General features: G+C 38.0%; 1 protein-coding gene across 2 annotated transcripts in view; it reads left to right on the top strand.

The window, feature by feature from the left end:
- Nucleotides 1–16,413, top strand: part of LOC136858273 (sialin) — a 252,861-nt gene extending 236,448 nt beyond the window's left edge. For both annotated transcript variants that reach the window (XM_067137681.2, XM_067137682.2), the window contains exons 8-10: nucleotides 9,888–10,043; nucleotides 14,759–14,844; nucleotides 15,901–16,413. In XM_067137681.2, the coding sequence (XP_066993782.1) occupies nucleotides 9,888–10,043; nucleotides 14,759–14,844; nucleotides 15,901–16,137 (479 nt within the window). In that variant the 3' untranslated portion in view covers nucleotides 16,138–16,413. The remainder of the gene's footprint in view (nucleotides 1–9,887; nucleotides 10,044–14,758; nucleotides 14,845–15,900) is intronic.
- Nucleotides 16,414–18,622: the final 2,209 nt, after the last annotated feature.

The raw sequence follows: 18,622 nt of genomic DNA, 5'->3' as shown, positions 1-18,622 counted from the left end.
CTCTGACAATGGAACAAGGTGACATTGGCTAATTACATTCAAGCATTTTTAAATTGTTTCCGTTCACAGAAGAGAGTAATAAACACAATACACCCAGGCGTTGAATTCGGTTTATCCCCCAGAGTAGACAAAAAATCAAAGTCATTATTTGATCTCTAAATTGGCCTACTTCTCTGTACGCATACAAGTTCAATATATCCCGACCCTCATTCGGTATAAAAAAAACAAATCAATAGATATAATGAATTCAAATTGTCACGTTGTGTAATGGTGAGTACTACTTAAGGTACAAAAAACGGGATCTGCCATAAATAATCACATTGTAGAGTCGTTAAAAAAATTGAGAATGGTATAAATCTCTCCATTAGAAATGCACAAATATACTTAGAACTGTTTGTAATTCGTCTTTTCAATTGTTATTAGAGTTACAGCGCATCAAGAATACTTGCTCAGAAAACAAGGAAAGGAATCAAATGTCGAGCCACTTTTCTTAGAAACAATAATATTGTACCTATAGATGAAACTTTGTTGTGGGTGTCCATAGTTTTTGTACCTACATGGGAGGTAAATTATATTTGATAACTAGTTGATGTACCCGTGCTTCGCTACGGGATTCTCAGAAAGACTGACTTTGTGGTTTTCCTAACCTGAAATCAACATAGGTCATTACAAAAACGCAAGTATGAATGTAGCAATTAAAAGCAATGCTATCATATAAAATACTCGATCAAATGGAAAGCCGCACGTTTCATCACTTTTAACGAAAAGTGCTGCGGTTAGATTGCGGTGCCAATCTAATAGCCCAAAGTTCCAGAGCTGGGATGACCAGGCCACAGATTGCCATGAACACTCATCTGCCATTATTCCGCTAAATATGCACACTGTTCATTCCAATCAGTGCCTCAGAGTAGGGATTGAATAGCCCGAATGTTATGATGATCCAGTGTGTTACGTACCAGTAGTATCAGAAAATTTATAAACCAGGGGCATGGCATGCTAAAGAAGAAAGTTATCTAACTCCCCAGCTACTTCCCACCAATATTCAGACAGGCTGTTACACACTGTACGACTGGGCGAGTTGACCGTGTGGTTAGCGGTGCACAGCTGTGAGCTTGCATCCGAGAGATAGTGGATTCGAACCCCATTGTTGGCAGCGCTGAAGATGGTATTCCGTGGTTTCCCACTTTCACACCAGTCAAATGCTGGGCCTGTATCTTAATTAAGGCCTAAGGCACTCCTAGCCCTTTCCTATCCCATCGTCGCCATAAAACCTATCTTTGTCGGTGCAACGTAAATCAAATAAAAATACTCTGTACGCAGTAGTAATCCTATCTACCGGAGATGAAGGGCAACAGAAGACACAAAGCACATCACGACAAACAATGGTCAATGTAATGTTATTGTTGATCAATGTTATGAGCTTTCTATATTGTAGGCCTTCACATTTAGTTTTCTTTCGACTCTGTGATTTGTAAAATATTTTATACCATACACTGTAGTTTCTTATTCTCCGACTTTACATACCGATTTTCATTAAATACTGTTTACCCATTTTCTCGTTTCTCGGCGCTGATATGGACTTAGTAACAAAAATCCAAATTCATGAATATCATTGTGATCATAGCCAGTACGGTAACAATGTATAAGACATGAATAATAGGAAATGTAATACTATATAATCTTAGTTATGTAGCATTCATCGATTACACCTCTAATAAGAAATATTTGAGAATTACATTTTAGGCCTTCCCCTAAACTACCATTTCACTCAGCGTGAATAAAATAATTTACAGCCTAGACTATAGCGACTTATTTCCTAACTTTGCATACCGATTTTCATCAAGGTAGGACTACAAATAACAACAATGTTTGAGAATTAAATTTTACGCCTTCCCCTAAACTACCATTTTTCTCAGCGTGAATACAATTATTGATAGCCTAGATTGTAGCAACTTATTCCCCAACTTTGCATACCCATTTTCTTTAAAATATGACCACTAATAACATAAATAGTTGAGAATTCAATTTTAGGCCTTCCCCTAAACTACCATTTCACTCAGCGTGAGTAAAATTATTTATAGCCTAGATTGTAGAGGCTCATCCCCGGACTTCACATACCGATTTTCATTAGACCACTAATAACATAAATAGTTGAGAATTCAATTTTAGGCCTTCCCCTAAACTACCATTTCACTCAGCGTGAGCAAAATGATGTATAGCCTAGATTGTAGAGGCTCATACCCCGACTTCACATACCGATTTTCATTAAATTCTCTTCAACCGTTTTCTCGTGATGCGTGTACATACATACATACATACAGACAGACAGACAGACAGACAGACAGAAATTACGGAAAAGTAAAAAGTGCATTTTCATGTTACTATGGACATGACCGATACAGAAATACCATTATTTTCAAATTCTGAGCAATGTACAGACAAAACTCTTATTTTATATATATAGATACAAGTCTGATAAAATATGAAATGCGAGGAACAACAGCTATTCTTTTTTTTTTTTTTTAGTGACTATACATTTGATGGAAAGAAAGAATTTAATCTCTTTTGAAGCTAATAATCCCGCCGTTTTGCTCCTTGGAAACCAATGAATGAAGTCTTCCTACCTCACGGAACAACATGAGCAGATAGGGGCTCACCACCTCCTCCTCCTATGCTTCAAATTGCGAGATCGAATCACAACGCAGTCGGGTGGTAATTAATTAAGAGTGCTTAAATTTAAAAGACCTTTGTAGTACTGTAGGTACGCATAGGTGCTTCAGAGTGAAGTGTCGGCATTTTAGCGTCACTAAAGAACATGGCAGTCTACACACACACACACACACACACACACACACACACACACACACACACACACACACACTTGCTTGATTTATTTTCTTTCTTTCTTTCTTTCTTTCTTTCTTTCTTTCTTTCTTTCTTTCTTTCTGCCATGCAGTTTTGCCGTCCAGGACTATAGCCAGATTATCTTACTAATAAGTTCTACACCAGTGTATTCTTACTATCCATAGCGTCATCCACAAAGAAATGCAATATTATTCAACTATTTTACTTTCCTCTAGACTTGGATGAGCGTAAGGCATAACAGCAGCCGAGTGATAGTTTGCCTTCACAGCGACACTTAATTAAAACGTTTAAGCCAATTAACTCTGCTGTGAAAACAAATGATATGGCAAGACCTACTTCCCAACTAGCCTGCAAGCCGGAAGAATATCTGAAATGTTTCTAAACTACGAGAAATGTTCTAGTAGGCCAGAGGCGCATCGACTGGGGTGGGCCATCGGATCCGGACGCTCTCAAGTCAGAAACCAAAAAATGTTCTTGCCATATTTTTAATTTGCGTAAGCAAGGAAAAGAGGTTAATAAGGAATTTAATTTTATACTGCTTTTTGTGCTGGATGAAAGCTATTTATAGATTGTAATGCTTTATCACTGAATAGATCAGTCTGGATCCATGGCTATCGGTTAGCATGCTGAGCTTTCGCCCAAAGGTTCAATTCCCATCCAGGTCGGGGATTTTAACCTTCATTGGTTAATTCCTCTGGCTCAGGGACTGGGAATGTGTGTTGTCCTGAACATTATATTACATCCGAGATAGAGCCTCCATCCTCACAGACGTGCAGATCATTCTTGGGCGTCAACTTGAAAGATCTGCACCAGGCATCTCCGGAGGCCATACACCATAATTATCATAATTATTGAAAAGACCGGAATGTTCTTAGTCTTGTGGTTACCATAATCACCATCATCATCATCATCATCATTATTATAAACTTGTTGTTGTCGCTTGTTGTTTAAAGGGGCCTAACATCAAGGTCATCGGCATCATCATCATCATCATCATCTTCTTCTTCTTACTCTTATTCTCTCCTGGCCTTTTCCCTAATTTTCTCGGATCTGTATTAATGTGAATGAAGACCAATTTTACGATCGGATGCCCTATCTGACGCTAACACTATGTGGAGGGATGTATCTACTGTCGCTTGTTTTTGTGTAGGGTTGGCACTGCGATGTGTTATTTGTAAATGAAGTTGTTTATTAAGATGATCACAAACACCCAGCCCCTCAGTTGGAGGAATTACGAAATGGGGCTAAAATCCCCGACCCGGTCGGAAATCAAACCCAGGGACCTATGAACCGAAGGTCACTACTCTGACTTTTCACTCAAGGAGCCAGGCATAGCTTGGGGTTTAACTGTGTAAATAAAAATGTATTTTTCACAATAAAGCTGAGTATTACATTAATGTAGGGGCTGCCTGGCCGAGGCGGTAAATGCGTGCTCGGTTCGCCTGGAAGGGCGTGGGTTCGAATACCCGTCAGGAAGTCGTAAAATTTAAGAAACGAGATTTCCACTTCCGGAGGTGCATACGGCCCTGAAGTTCACTCAGCCTACACCAAAAATGAGTACCAGGTTAATTCCTGGGGGCAAAGGCGGCCGGGTGTAGAGCTAACAACTCTACCCCATCACGTGCCGAGGTTAACAATGGTGGGAGCCTTTACCTTCCACTCCTCCAAGGGCCTTCATGGCCTGTATGGAGGTGACTTTGCTTTGCTATTACATTAATGTAGTAGCTTACATTTTTATTATTTTCTTTCTCAATCAGCTTACCCTCCAGGGTTGGTTTTTTCCTCGGACTCAGCGAGGGAATCCAACTCTACCGCCTCAAGGGCAGTGTCCTGGAGCTTCAGACTCTTGGTCGGGGGATACAACTGGGGAGAATGATCTGTACCTTGCCCAGGCGGCCTCACCTAATATGCTGAACAGGGGCCTTGGTGGGGAATGGGAAGATTAGAAGGGATAAACAAGGAAGAGGGAAGGAAGCGGCCGTGGCCTTAAGTTAGGTACCATCCCGGCATTTTCCTGGAGAAGACGTGGGAAACCACGGAAAACCACTTTCAGGATGGCTGAGGTGGAAATCGAACCCACGTCTAGTCAGTTGACCTCCCGAGAATGAGTGGACCCCGTTCCAGCCCTCGTACCACTTTTCAGATTTCGTGGGGGGCAGCTAATCACACTAACCACTACACCACAGAGGCGGACCATTATTATTATTATTATTATTATTAGTAGTAGTAGTAGTAGTAGTAATAGTATTAGTATTATTATTGGCCGTTTACCAATTACCTGGAGTAGACACTTTGAGTGGATTTAGCCTAGTTTTACGGCCGGATGCCTTTCCTGACACCAACCCCACGTGGAGGGACGTATTCACTATTTCGGTGGTGGTTTGTCGTATAATGTGTTTGTATACTTGAAGAAGTGTATTAAAACAAACAAAAGCACCCAGCCCTTGTGCTAGAGGAATGAACCAAATGCGATTTAAAATCGCCGTCCAGCCATGAATCAAACCCAGAGCCCCCTGAACCGAAGGCTAGTGCACTGACCATTCAGCAAAAGTGCCAGTCTATGCAGTAGCCTACATCTTGACATTAAATATTCAAAAATATAGAATAACTAGCAAGATACCCGTGCTTCGCTACGGCTTTAAAATGAATGCTATTATTCAAACTTTTACATTTTGGAGAGTCCACTATCAGCTGAGCCTGTAAAATAAGTCCTCAGTTCGTACGTCAAACGGTTTTGGGGGAATGATTATTTCTACCACTCACCTGAACCTCGTACGGAAGAATTTGAATGTTTAAACCATATCTTATTTAGCATCTAGGACGTAAAAGCGACCAACCTGTGAAATTTTTATTTTATACGTCGAACAGTAATGGAGGAATGAATACTTTTTTAAGGGGTGAATGTTTTTAAATATATATTAATATCTAGGTTCTAGGATATAGAAGACCACCTTTCATTTAAAAAAAGTTATGTTCGTGTCTGAAACGGTTTCGGAAGAATGGCTATTGTGTTTTTGAGAGTCAACTACAATCTAAACATCTTACGGGAGGAATGTTTTGAAGTATATGGTATTTTACACCTAGGACATACATTCGTAAAAGAAGACCCTTCTCGTAAAATTAAAACTTTGTACGCCAAGCGGTATTGGAGGGATAAATAATTTAGTTTACGGAGCTAACCTCATTTGACACTTTAGTGGTGGAACGTTTAAAAAATTTCCTATTTCACACCTAGGATTTGAAATATACAGCGCAATTTAGAATTTTGTCTTCGTAAGTTAAACCGTTTTGGAGGAAGGAATTGATCTATTTGTTTTCGGATCTTAACCCCCATTTAACTCATTGAGGGGTTAAATTTGTTTCAAACTTTCTGTTATTTAACACCTAGGACATCATTTGACATTTTAACTTCGTAATTCAACGGTTTCATATTAACGTATATTTTTGTCATCATTCCTCACCCCCCAGTCAAAACCCCTTAGCGATGTATTGTTTCAAGTCCACTTCCTATTTGTATCCTCATAAAAAGAATTCAACTCCTTTTACACTCCCCTTAAGTTAATACACCCTCCAACAAAAAATGCGCGTTTCTTTTTTAAAGGAGAACCAAATACCAATGTTCACGTCCGTAACAACATTCGTTTTTGTGATATAAGTATCCTCATACAAAGAATTAAAGTCATTTTTCAATTCATTTACCCACCCTTAATTCGACTTACCGAAAAGCCTCCATGCCTCAGACAGCAGCGCGTCGGCCTCTCACCGCTGGGGTCCGTGCTTCAAATCCCGGTCACTCCATGTGAGATTTGTGCTGGACAAAGCGGAGGTGGGACAGGTTTTTCTCCGAATACTCCGGTTTTGACTGTCATATTTCATTCGAGCAGCACTCTCCACTATCATTTCATTTCATCTGTCAGTCATTATTCATTGCCCCAAAAGAGTGCGACAGGCTTCGGCAGCCGGCACAATTCCTATCCTCGCCGCAAGATGGGGGCATCATTCATTCCATCCCTGACCCGGTCATTGACTGGAAAACAGGTTGTAGGTTTTCAATTGGACTTTCCGAAAACGAAAGAATGCGTGTTTCTTTACTTTCAAAGGATTCCAAATACAAATGTTCATGCCTGCAACATCTTCAGTTTTTGAAATACCCTCTTAAAAAGAATTCTACCCCTTTTCAGTCCTTTTCACACTCACTTTAAATGGATTTTACGAAAAAACGTGTTACATGATTTTTAAAGAAAATTCCAAATAGGCCTACTAATTTTCACGTCTGTAATATCTTCTGATTTTGAAATACCAGTAACCCCCCCCCCCCAACCAAGTGATATTTCGAAAACAAAAATGTATGTGTTATTTTATTTTTAAAAGATTAAAAATATCAATTTTTACGTCTGTAAAATGTTCCATTTTTGAGATATACTCGCCGGGCTGAGTGGCTCAGACGGTTGAGGCTCTGGCCTTCTGACCCCCACTTGGCAGGTTCAATCCTGGCTCAGTCCGGTGGTATTTAAAGGTGCTCAAATACGTCAGGCTCGTGTCGGTAGATTTACCGGCACGTAAAAAGAACTCCTGCGGGACTAAATTCCGGCACCTTGGCGTCTCCGAAAACCGTAAAAATAGTTAGTGTTACGTTAAGCCATTAACATTATTATTAGATATACTCACTTTAAAAATTCACCCCCTTTGTCAGTCTTGTTCACCCCCTCCCCACTCCCTTCTCCCTTAGGTAGGTTTTCCAAAAACAAAATAAAATACGTGTTTCTTTAATTTTAAAGGGGATTCCAAATAAAACTTTTCATGATTGTAACATCTTCAGTTTTTGAGATATCTTATAAGTATCCTCACGAAGGTATTGAACCCTTTTCTCATCTTTTTTTTCAGCCCCTTTAGAGGATTTTTCCAAAAACAAAAAATATGTGTTTTTTTATTCACGTCTGTACCATGTTCAGTATTTGATGTATAAGTATCCCCATAAAAAGCATTCAACTAAGTTCACTTCTCTTCACACACCCCACCCTCTTAAGTGGATTCTTTGAAAACAAAAATATACATGTTTATTTTTAAAGGTGATTGCAAATACCAATTTTCATGTCTGTAACATCTTCAGTTTTTGAGGCATAAGTATCGACATAAAAATAATTCAACCCCTTTTTCAGTCCTTTTTACACCTCCCACCACTTAAGTGGGTTTTTTTCGAAAACATTCTGATGGGCTGCATATCCACATGTGACTGGGATGCGCGACCAGTCTTAAAAAAAATAGTGAAAAGGAAGAGCAAGGTCAGATACTTGGAAGGCCATCGATATGAATGTCAATATGTTTGTCTTTCCGTCTCGAACAGTTGAGTTTGTAGAACTGATATTGTTGTGCTTATAAATAATAGCTTTTTCCAGCGCATAAGTTACGAGAGTTCCTTACACATATGACATTTAGGATGCCCCCTCCCCACTACCATGACCACCAGTAACTTAGGGTCTAATACTATCTACTGTAGAATATAACTACCGGTAAAAGGAAGTGTGTCCTTGGTTACATTTTATCATTTTATTATTTTAGTTTTGGGCAGCCGAGCGTTAAAAACAAGTTTAGAAATCGAAATAATTTCTAGACAACACATGCAACGACATTATTCAATATCTCAGTCTCAAGAGGAAGGACCAATGTGCCTCACAACAAGAATCTCACCTTCGTGTGACTTCAACGGATGATGCAATACCACCACAATTTTGACTTAGTCTACTAAAATCACCGTGCCGCCCGGCTAACAATTAGTGTAGCTCTGGGAACTGGCCTGGTAACACTTCAATCAATCAATCAATCAATCAATCAATCAATCAATCAATCAATCAATCAATCAATCAATCAATCAATCAATCAATCAATCAATCACACTAATATGAATTTAGGGCTGTCACGAGGTGGTAGATTCCCTATCAGTTGTTTAAATGGTTCATGTTAGATGTCTTTTGATTCATCTGAGTGAGTTTTACAAGTATATGGCAAAACTAAATTTGAAAAAATGTGGTGAGACGAATTATGAAAATGTTCTTTCTTTTGTTAAATATCACGACATATGGGCAACAGAAGGACTCAAATAATCATAAACACATTTGATTGTCTGAATTCCAAAAAGTGCAAATCATCGTTGTCGAGCATCAAAAGACTTCAGACTGTGCCTCTTATAAGGGCTTCTGATAAGTTCACCCCAGCGTCAGTGGGTAGGATCTGACACATCCCACTCTGATGAGTCTAGTGTACGACCTAAGACAAAACGCAAAATGCCTGAATAGCCTTACATCTGACATCTTTTTGATATTTTTGATCAAAAGACTTGTTGGAAGTGTCTCAAAGTTAAGGCGGCTGAACATCATGAAATGATTTTCACACTACTGGAGCCACTGTCGAGCGCATCCACACCCCAGTGGCATAAAATGATTTGGAACTCATGGCTGAGGATACTGATCAGCCTGGTCTTATCGACTTCATCTTGTAGATGTGTACATTTATTCAGAATTAAAAGATATAATGTCAACAATAAATTTCAAACCTATACTAACTAGATACTTTATTTCAGCAATGCCTATCACATGGTTCCATATTCATTCTATGTCAAAATTCACTGCCGTGATACTGACACTTTGAATTTTATTTTTGATCATTATTTCACATTTATGATGTAACAATGACAATTACTGTTTATTTCTCATTTACTTAATGTATCATTTAATTATCACAGATAATGAAATGAACTTTCAGTTTATTGGTAATAAAATTCCTGTTTTTCTCTACTAATCATGTAAGACTGAAATTCATTATGGTTAGAATATTTTATCAGAAATGTGTCCATAAATTGCTAATATTTGTCATCAGATCACCTTTCTTGGGATAAAATTCTTACTTTCTAGAGAAAAAGATAATATTTTTCTGAAATTTAAGAACAAACTTTCACATCATTCTTACTAAATATGTGGTACCTCACATTGTTTCCTGATTATTCATTATTAACTTCTTTCTTCCAGGTTGTATTCTTATGGGGCTGTTTACACTGGGTTCAGCCTTCTCAGGTTGTAATTACTTATCTGCCATCATATGCCTCACTGCTGCTACCACAGTTAGTGGAGCTATATCTACAGGACCACTCGCCAGCTTTGTTGACCTGAGTCCTAACTTTGCTGGTAAGTTTTATCTATGCATCAATTCAGATCAGTGTCTTAAATGTTTCCAAAATGTGTTTTATGGAAATTTTCATATTTTAAAATGGCTGTATGAGAAAGACATAAAGTAAACTGATTATTCATGTGCAGATTATCAGCTTTGCAGGCTATTTGTGCATCCCAAAAAATTAATTATCAATTATAAGGGGCAGTCAAATGAAAACTGAACACCTGCTACAACAATGGTTTTATTCAAAAGTTGGAGCAAACTTAGTAAAGGATCATAAGTTTTACGGGGATAAAGAGAGAACAGAAAAGCGGGTTATAAGGAACAGCAGTTACAAAATTTATTTTAACAGTATTAAGAATATAAAAAAAAATAATCAGATTAAAGGAAGCAAAATATTTTACAATTGTTAAATGAAATGGCTAAACAGCCATAGGTACTGGGCAGAAATATTAGGTATAAATAAGACTAATGTCTTATTGAAGCTAGAAAGTTCAGAACAAGCTGAAAGACATAACTAAACTACATTGTAGGCTGACTATTGTCAAACCAATATTTTAAGTTGAAAAAGTATTGATACCAAGAAAATATTAAAGCTAACTGAAGATACAAAAACACATTAAGTTTGAGGAAAGTAAATTAAATGATGAAAATTCACCAAGTCCGCCTCTGTGGTGTAGTGGTTAGCGTGATTAGCTGCCATCCCCGGAGGCCCGGGTTCGATTCCCGGCTCTGCCACGAAATTTGAAAAGTGGTACGAGGGCTGGAACGGGGTCCACTCAGCCTCGGGAGGTCAACTGAGTAGAGGTGGGTTCGATTCCCACCTCAGCCATCCTGGAAGTGGTTTTCCGTGGTTTCCCACTTCTCCTCCAGGCGAATGCCGGGATGGTACCTAACTTAAGGCCACGGCCGCTTCCTTCCCTCTTCCTTGCCTATCCCTTCCAATCTTCCCATCCCTCCACAAGGCCCCTGTTCAGCATAGCAGGTGAGGCCGCCTGGGCGAGGTACTGGTCATACTCCCCAGTTGTATCCCCCGACCAAGAGTCTGAAGCTCCAGGACACTGCCCTTGAGGCGGTAGAGGTGGGATCCCTCGCTAAGTCCGAGGGAAAAACCGAACCTGGAGAGTAAACAGATGATGATGATGAAATTCACCAAAAAAATTATTTGACTAGATTACAAGCTCTTGAAGAGATGAGATTTGTAGCACTCTTCTAGGGAGAAACAGTTCAGCAAAACTTTTTTTAAATCCAAATAACAGCATTTAGAGCCTTCAGCAACTAAATATTGATGACTAGTAGATGAAATCTATGCAAACAGATCTTCATCAGCAGGTAGACGAACCAGTCGTCAACAATGCTTTTTTAAAGGAAGAGCCATGAGTAGGCTACTTAGTGCCGTTGGCGAGTATACAGGGAGGCCAATGAATAAATCGCCATTAAATGCAGAGTCCAAACTGCCATCTGATAGGCAAACTGAAGAGCTACGTGAATTAGAAAGAACCTTAAAGTAAGATTAACTTCAATAAATAACAAATTTGATCAAAGGCGAGAGGTACCAAGACTTAAAGAGTATAAATATAAATTTGTCACTAAACTGTGAGTATGTTCATGTGAAGCATGAACCAAAAGTAATTACCAAAAGCGTTAATAAATTTATCTCATTGGAAGATGAGACGATCAATTCCAGTTTTGTAGAAAGATGTAGGTCACTGACGGATCCACCGACTCTTGCACACTTCCTTCGTCTGAATGAAACCGACGTCCATGAATGTCTTTCTTCAGGTTGCCAAAAATGTGAAAATCACAAAGTGAAAGATCCAGGCTGTATGGGGGATGTTGAAGTGTTTCCTAGCCAAGTTGCTGATGCATAGCTTTTGCCAGATTGGAAGCATGGTGGCAAGCATTATCATGCAACAGGATGACTTCATCTGACAGCATTCCAGGGCGTTTTGACTTCAAGGCACGTCACATTGATTGTGGTTCCATGCTCGAGGAAGTCGACAAGCAGAGGGCCCTTGCAGTCAAAGAAGGTCATCATGACTTTACTGGAACTTGTGTGAACAGCTTTGGATTTCTTTGGGGGGGGGGGGATAAGTGTGATATTTCTATTGTTGGCTTTGCTGTTTTCCCTCGGGCTCAAAACGGTGGCACCATGATTCGTCTCCTATGGCGACATGGGACAAAAATGCATACTCTACCTTGTGGTACTGCTGCAGATGACTTGGATATGACGCCATTCTGTCAATCTTTTGTCCCTCTGTCAGTTGAGGTGGAACCCACTGTGTGCAAATGCAACTGATCTTTGATAATGGAATGCATGGAGCCATGGCTAATGCCGACCTGAACATGAATAACTTCCTCCACAATTTGTCGGTTTTCCTGGATAAGGCCATAATCTGCCCTATCACATCAGGAGTAATGGCCTCAATGGGCCGTCCTGGGTGCGCATCGTCTTGCAGTGATGTGTGCCCTTCTCAGAAACTCCTATGCCACTCATCATGGACGTACAACAATGAGTTTTGCATACTCCAGCACCCTCAGTGCCCAGGAAATAAACCACACTTCTCTGCTCTTCTTTTCTTGCCTCCACTTCTACTGCTGGACGAACACACTAGACCAGTCCCTGCACCAAAAAAGACATAACCCGACAACTGCTTGCTCCTGTGAGTTGTCACTATGCAGTTCTCCTACCACAGCGATGGCAGTATTGATATGTAATAACAGTGTTGCCACCTTTTGCACTGATTATATGTTATGGCGGGTATTCAGTTTTCATTTGACTGCTCCTTATAAAAAACATAAAAATAAAGAAATATACTGTAGCGCTTCCTTGCTTTTGAATTAGCATTTCTCTTAGGTTTAACCATTGAGAAATGCAGCTTTTATTACAGTAATCCATCTCATGCCATGTAATAATAAATCTATAACTGTAAGGTTCTTCAAGTCAAAACAAATTCAGGATAAATAAATGAGAAAATACCTGAAAAAAAGAAAGCATTTAATAATGGATTATACCTGTAAAAGATTTAGTTTAATTAAAAAACAGATTGTTATGTTTAATTCTTGAAAGAACATCATCAGAGTCTATCAAACTGTGCTTTCAGTTATTATCATTTTTTAAAATTTTAATTATGAACAGACAGAAATGTAAAAATATTTACCTATGTTAAAATGCTGTGCATAATTATTAATGAAGTACAGTACTCCTGTGCTTCCTCTTTCATTACTAGACTAGCTAGGAGTGCAATGCATCATCCTTGGCATCACGCCAGCTGACTTGTTTACAGGTAACTTTCTGTTACGTCATGGTTCAGTGACATCAGTGGCTTTCGTGGAACTGTACTTGTAGTCTTATGGACCTCAAATAAATCTGTGATGTGCCTCATTATAGCTATATACTCTTTTACCTATTCTTATGTAAAGTTATGCTATCTTGTATAGGGCTAAACCATTCACTTGTATCTATTGTAATTCAGGTACTCTGTTCTTGGATAACATGCAGCTGTTGCAGGAAGATTTTACAAGGAAGCTATACATTATTATTACTGTATTTTAAAAAGTTTTGAAAATGTTTTAGGGGGACAAACAAATACACAAATGTTTTTAATACCATTGTTCTACAAAAATAGTACCTAATGTAGCTGTAGGAGGATACATTTTTTGATGGACATTGAATGGCTAGAGAATTTTTCAAACCAATCATATCAAACTCTTTCTTGCAGGAGCACATGCCAAAAATACTTAGGGACTTCTTTGAAGTAGAGTTATCTTGTGCATATCTCAGCGTTGTATGAATATTAACGGTTTTTTATCTTTAAATGAAAAATTTCATTCACATGAAACACTTATTGCACATCTGCTTGACATTATAAGACATTTCAGAAACTCTCTGAAGCAAAAGAAAGTAAAAGCAGTTTTACAGTTCTCTGGCATCTTTGGTTATCTCTAAGTTTCTGAATGATAATCAAGTCAAAACATTAAAACAAGAACCAGCTGATTATACTTCCAGTGCTATAGACTACCTTGACAAAAGTCTCGACTTTCAAGAAAGTGAGAATAAATTAAAAGAATATAAATGGAAACCCATAGTTGACTAAGGTTATGGTGAAGGGAATGCTCAAGGTTCATTGAGATGTTCTTCATAGTGATGATGATCATGATGATGGTGGTGGTGATGATGATGATGATGATGATGATAAAAGTTATTTAAAGGGAGCAAACATAATTGCAGTCAGTCCAGTTGTGAGAAGAACAAGGGTCTTCTTTAATTCTTTAATAAGTTATTGGTTGAAATGGAGAGAAATGTAAGTTTATACATACAAACATTGTATTTCTCTCTCTCTCTCTCTCTCTCTCTCTGCACAGATTTGCCAAAATATTCTATGAGGTAAGGAACTTATTCCACAGAATATGTATTCTTGTTAAGCCGTCAGCCCAAATCTCGAACAGCTTCACCATCACTAAATTAGGTACCAGTAGTCTGTCATTGTGTTTCTCTCCAAGCTAGATTGTACTATTTTTATTGGCTATTACACTATGTCCTTTTGTACTTTCAAAACTCAAACATCATTATAGTAAGGTAAGGATGTAGATGATGAATAGTATGAATAATCTGCTAAAATGCTAGCACTTATTTCTCATTGTCTTGACCTGTAACGTATAGTCTCATTACTTTCTTCCCAACAGTCAAGAATATTTGTTTACTATTCTCTTTTTGTCTGTTTTACAGGAATCCTGATGGGAATAAGCTGTACTCTTAGTTTTACGGCAGCCTTCATCTCACCACTCATTGTTAGCATCCTGACTTTCCAAAATGTAAGTCTAAGTATTTTCAACACTAATTTATGTTCTTAGGCTTTTATCATATGTTGTCTGACTCATTGGCTGAATGGTCAGCATACTGGCTCTTGGCTCAGAGGGTCCCGGGTTCGATTCCCATATGGGTCAGGGATTTTAACCTTCATTGGTTAATTCCAATGGCTCGAGGGCTGGGTGTTTGGGATGTCCCCAACATCCCTGCAACTCACACACCACACATAACACTATCCTCCACCACAATAACACACAGTTACCTACACATGGCAGATGCCAGCACCCTCATCAGAGGGTCTGTCTTACAAGGGCTGCACCTGGCTAGAAATAGCCACACGAAATTAATTAATTAAATCATATGTTTTCATCTCTTCTTTTTTCTTTTTCATTTCTTGTCTTTATCCATATTTCTTCTTATCTATATTTCTCACATCATGATGGCCCCTCAGTGAGCAGTGATGCATGCCCTACTGATAAAGCTTAGAAGAAATGGATGTAGAAGTACTGGGATTGATGAGGGAACAGCCCATTTATGAAAATATGGAGATTGTTGTCTTTTTGTGTTTTTATGTTTGCCTTTATAGCCTGCCCCGTGGTGTAGGGGTAGCATGCCTGCTTCTTACTCGGAGGCCCCGGGTTCAATTCTCGGGCAGGTCAGGGATTTTTACCTGGATAGAGGGCTGGTTCAAGGTTCACTCAGCCTATATGATTACACTTGGGGAGCCATCTGATGGTGAAATGGTCTAGAGAGCCAAGAATAACGGCCGTGAGGATTTGTTGTGCTGACCACATGACACCTCGTAATCTGTAGGCCTTCGGGCTGAGCAGCGTTTGCTTGGTAGGCCAAGGCTCTTCGGGACTGTTGCACCATGGGGTTTGGTTTATTTGCCTTTGTCTCCAATTTCTGTTGATTCCTCTTCTTACAATGACCTACCATTTTGTTTATCTGATTATGTGTTCCTTTCCTCTTTCCTATCCTTCTATATGGTATATGATTTGACTTTTAAGTCTTCTAACTTAAATGTATGGTAAAAGTGTAACTTCACCTTTCTTTTTCAGCAAACAACGGGTCAGTGGCTGCTAGTATACCTAATAACAAGTGCTCTGCTAATTATACCTGGACTCCTTTACATCTGCTTTGCAACATCTGAACTTCAGCCTTGGAATTCCCCTGATGGCATCCCCAGGGAACTACAAACCCTGGATTCTGGAAAAGCCATTGAGGAGAAACAAGATCAAGAAATGAAGCCTTTACAAGAAGATAAGGATAATGACACAAAACTAAATCAATGTTAAATTGTACTTAGTCTACTATAAATATAGTACAAAAATATTTGTATACATGTTTTTATATACAGTACTACATAGTCAAATATTTCTGTTTGAAATGGACAAAATTAGAAATAAGTAGAATTTACTTATATATTTATACTCAGAAAAGGAGAAAGAATATCTGGATAAGAAACAAATATGAATGATTCTAAAGCAGTATTTGAATATTTATTTAAAATAATTTTGTAAATTCGTTTTGTAAATTGACAGGATATCTGGATAAAGGGCATAATTTATATATATATTTAAAAAAAAGAAACTATGTTTCTCTCACCCATACACACATTCGCACACTTCTGCACACATATGTACACATTATCAGATCTATACATCCAAGTACATGTCCTATATGAAGCATTCTGTACCCTAACACTTATGCTTGGTTATAAAATTATAGATATGTAATGTATATATTTAAATGTTAATAATTATGCTCTTTGTCTATATAATGGTATATTTTGTAAATAAAATTCATTTTATTACATAAAAATGATGTCTTTGATTTCGTATTGTAATATCCAATCCCACATGAGATTCCAATTTGCATAGTATATCTTTTATTACAAGATATTAGAACCATTCCATACTGATGGTTTTCACTTTACAAAGGAAAAATTAAATGTATCCTCCTAATCCAATACAAATCATAATTCCATCATTAGATGGAGCAATAAAATTCAAACATATTTCGACTCGTTTGAGCCATCTTCAGTTAAATAGGAGGGGCTGGGGGATAAAGTAATCTTCATAATACAAGCTAAAAATGTGCTAAATAACATAATGAAGGAACAAAAGAAAAAACAAGAGAGACATGACGGAAATAAAAACAATAACAATATACAATATTTACATCTCAAAACTAAACCTTTCCTAACATTGCTTACATCAACTAGACACAAAGGAGCCGGGAATTGGTCAGAGGAGCGCAGAAGAGAATTCAGCAAGAAAATGAAGGAATACCGGGCCAACAGGCTGCTAAGAACACAATCCAGTACGCTAAAAGGGGCAGACAACGACAAGAACACAGCTAGAACACAAGTAACGTAGTCCACAGAATGCAAAGAAAAAATTTACATCAATAGATGAAGCAATAAATAACTCACTGAGACAAATTCAGCAAAAAAAGGGCTAATATAAAACATAATTGATTCCAAAAAGTGTGCTAAACCTAGGAAGAAAAGAAAATAAATGATACAGGCGGAAATGAAACAATAAGCGCTAATGGTGAGGTTGCGGACCTCTTGGTCTAAAAATTTTAGTTTGATAAGTAATTAAAAAACAAGACGAAATCACTGTTGAAAATTCAGGCTGAACTTTGTAGAAACACCATCACCACGAATGGTTAGGAGGGGAGCAAAAAAGTTTGAGAAACCAAGTTTGAGAGGAAACAGTGTGCCAGGTGAAATGTATGTGATAAGTGATGAAAAAAATGCTGATGAATTTAAAGTTTTAGAATAACAACATTCTCAGTTTCTTCTCAGTTTAGCGGTCCCATTCTCAAAGATTGTTTCTGATGTTAGCTAGGTGTATTTGCCTTATTTTAAATGGTTGAATTTATTTTATTGCTCCATCTAATGATGGAATTATGATTGGTATTGAATTAGGAGGATACATTTCATTTTTCCTTTGTAAAGTAGTATATCTTTATTAATTATGAAATTTTGTTGAGAGCTATCCCAAGAACTATCAAATACTTAACATAATCTTCCATTCCTTGTTATGCATGATATATTTCAACATTTTATGTTTTCTTAACAGAGATGATTTTGAGTGGTACAGGATTCTTAAAAACAGAATGTAGTTAATAAAAAAAATTCTTACATTCAGGAGCTGATGTAAAACAACAGTCTGAGTCAAAAATGGAGTGAATGATAAAACCGTAGAGCAACATGTGCCAAGCATATCGCTGGAGGCTGAAAATTCACCACCCTTGTTTCAACAGTATCCTATGCAAGAGCAATTCTCTTTTAGAAATGTCAGCTCGAATGGAGTTAAATGTGTGATATAACTGCTACTCTATTACATTCAATGCTGCAAGTAATGATGACGTTCCTACACTGTTGACTTAATCTTGACAGCTGTTATGCTAATACTATATTTAACTACTAGTACTGCATTACAGAGTGTTCCCAGATAGGGTAGCATTACAGAAGAGGGCTCTGCTATGTAAGTATACAGAACCCTTGACATGTCAACTGTCCTATTTAGCTAATGCTTCATTTTTTTGTGTGCTCATTTTGGAAGAGTAATATTCTTTGCAATCTCAGACATGAAAATATATTAAAGTCTTTAAAAGAAATGGTTGTAAAGTATGGTATATGAAAATAAACCTGAGAATGCTGGATAGGCTTTAGATTTAATATATGGTGACCGTGACAGGACTCTATTAAATTGTGGGTTGCATGTAAACGCAACATACCGTATGTAAATTGTGAACATATCCATCCAG

This window comes from Anabrus simplex, chromosome 1 (genome assembly GCF_040414725.1).
Source record: "Anabrus simplex isolate iqAnaSimp1 chromosome 1, ASM4041472v1, whole genome shotgun sequence".
NCBI classification, from domain to species: Eukaryota; Metazoa; Arthropoda; class Insecta; order Orthoptera; family Tettigoniidae; genus Anabrus; species Anabrus simplex.
Note: the sequence above shows the minus strand (reverse complement) of the source record. Positions and strands in the feature narration are given on the sequence as shown.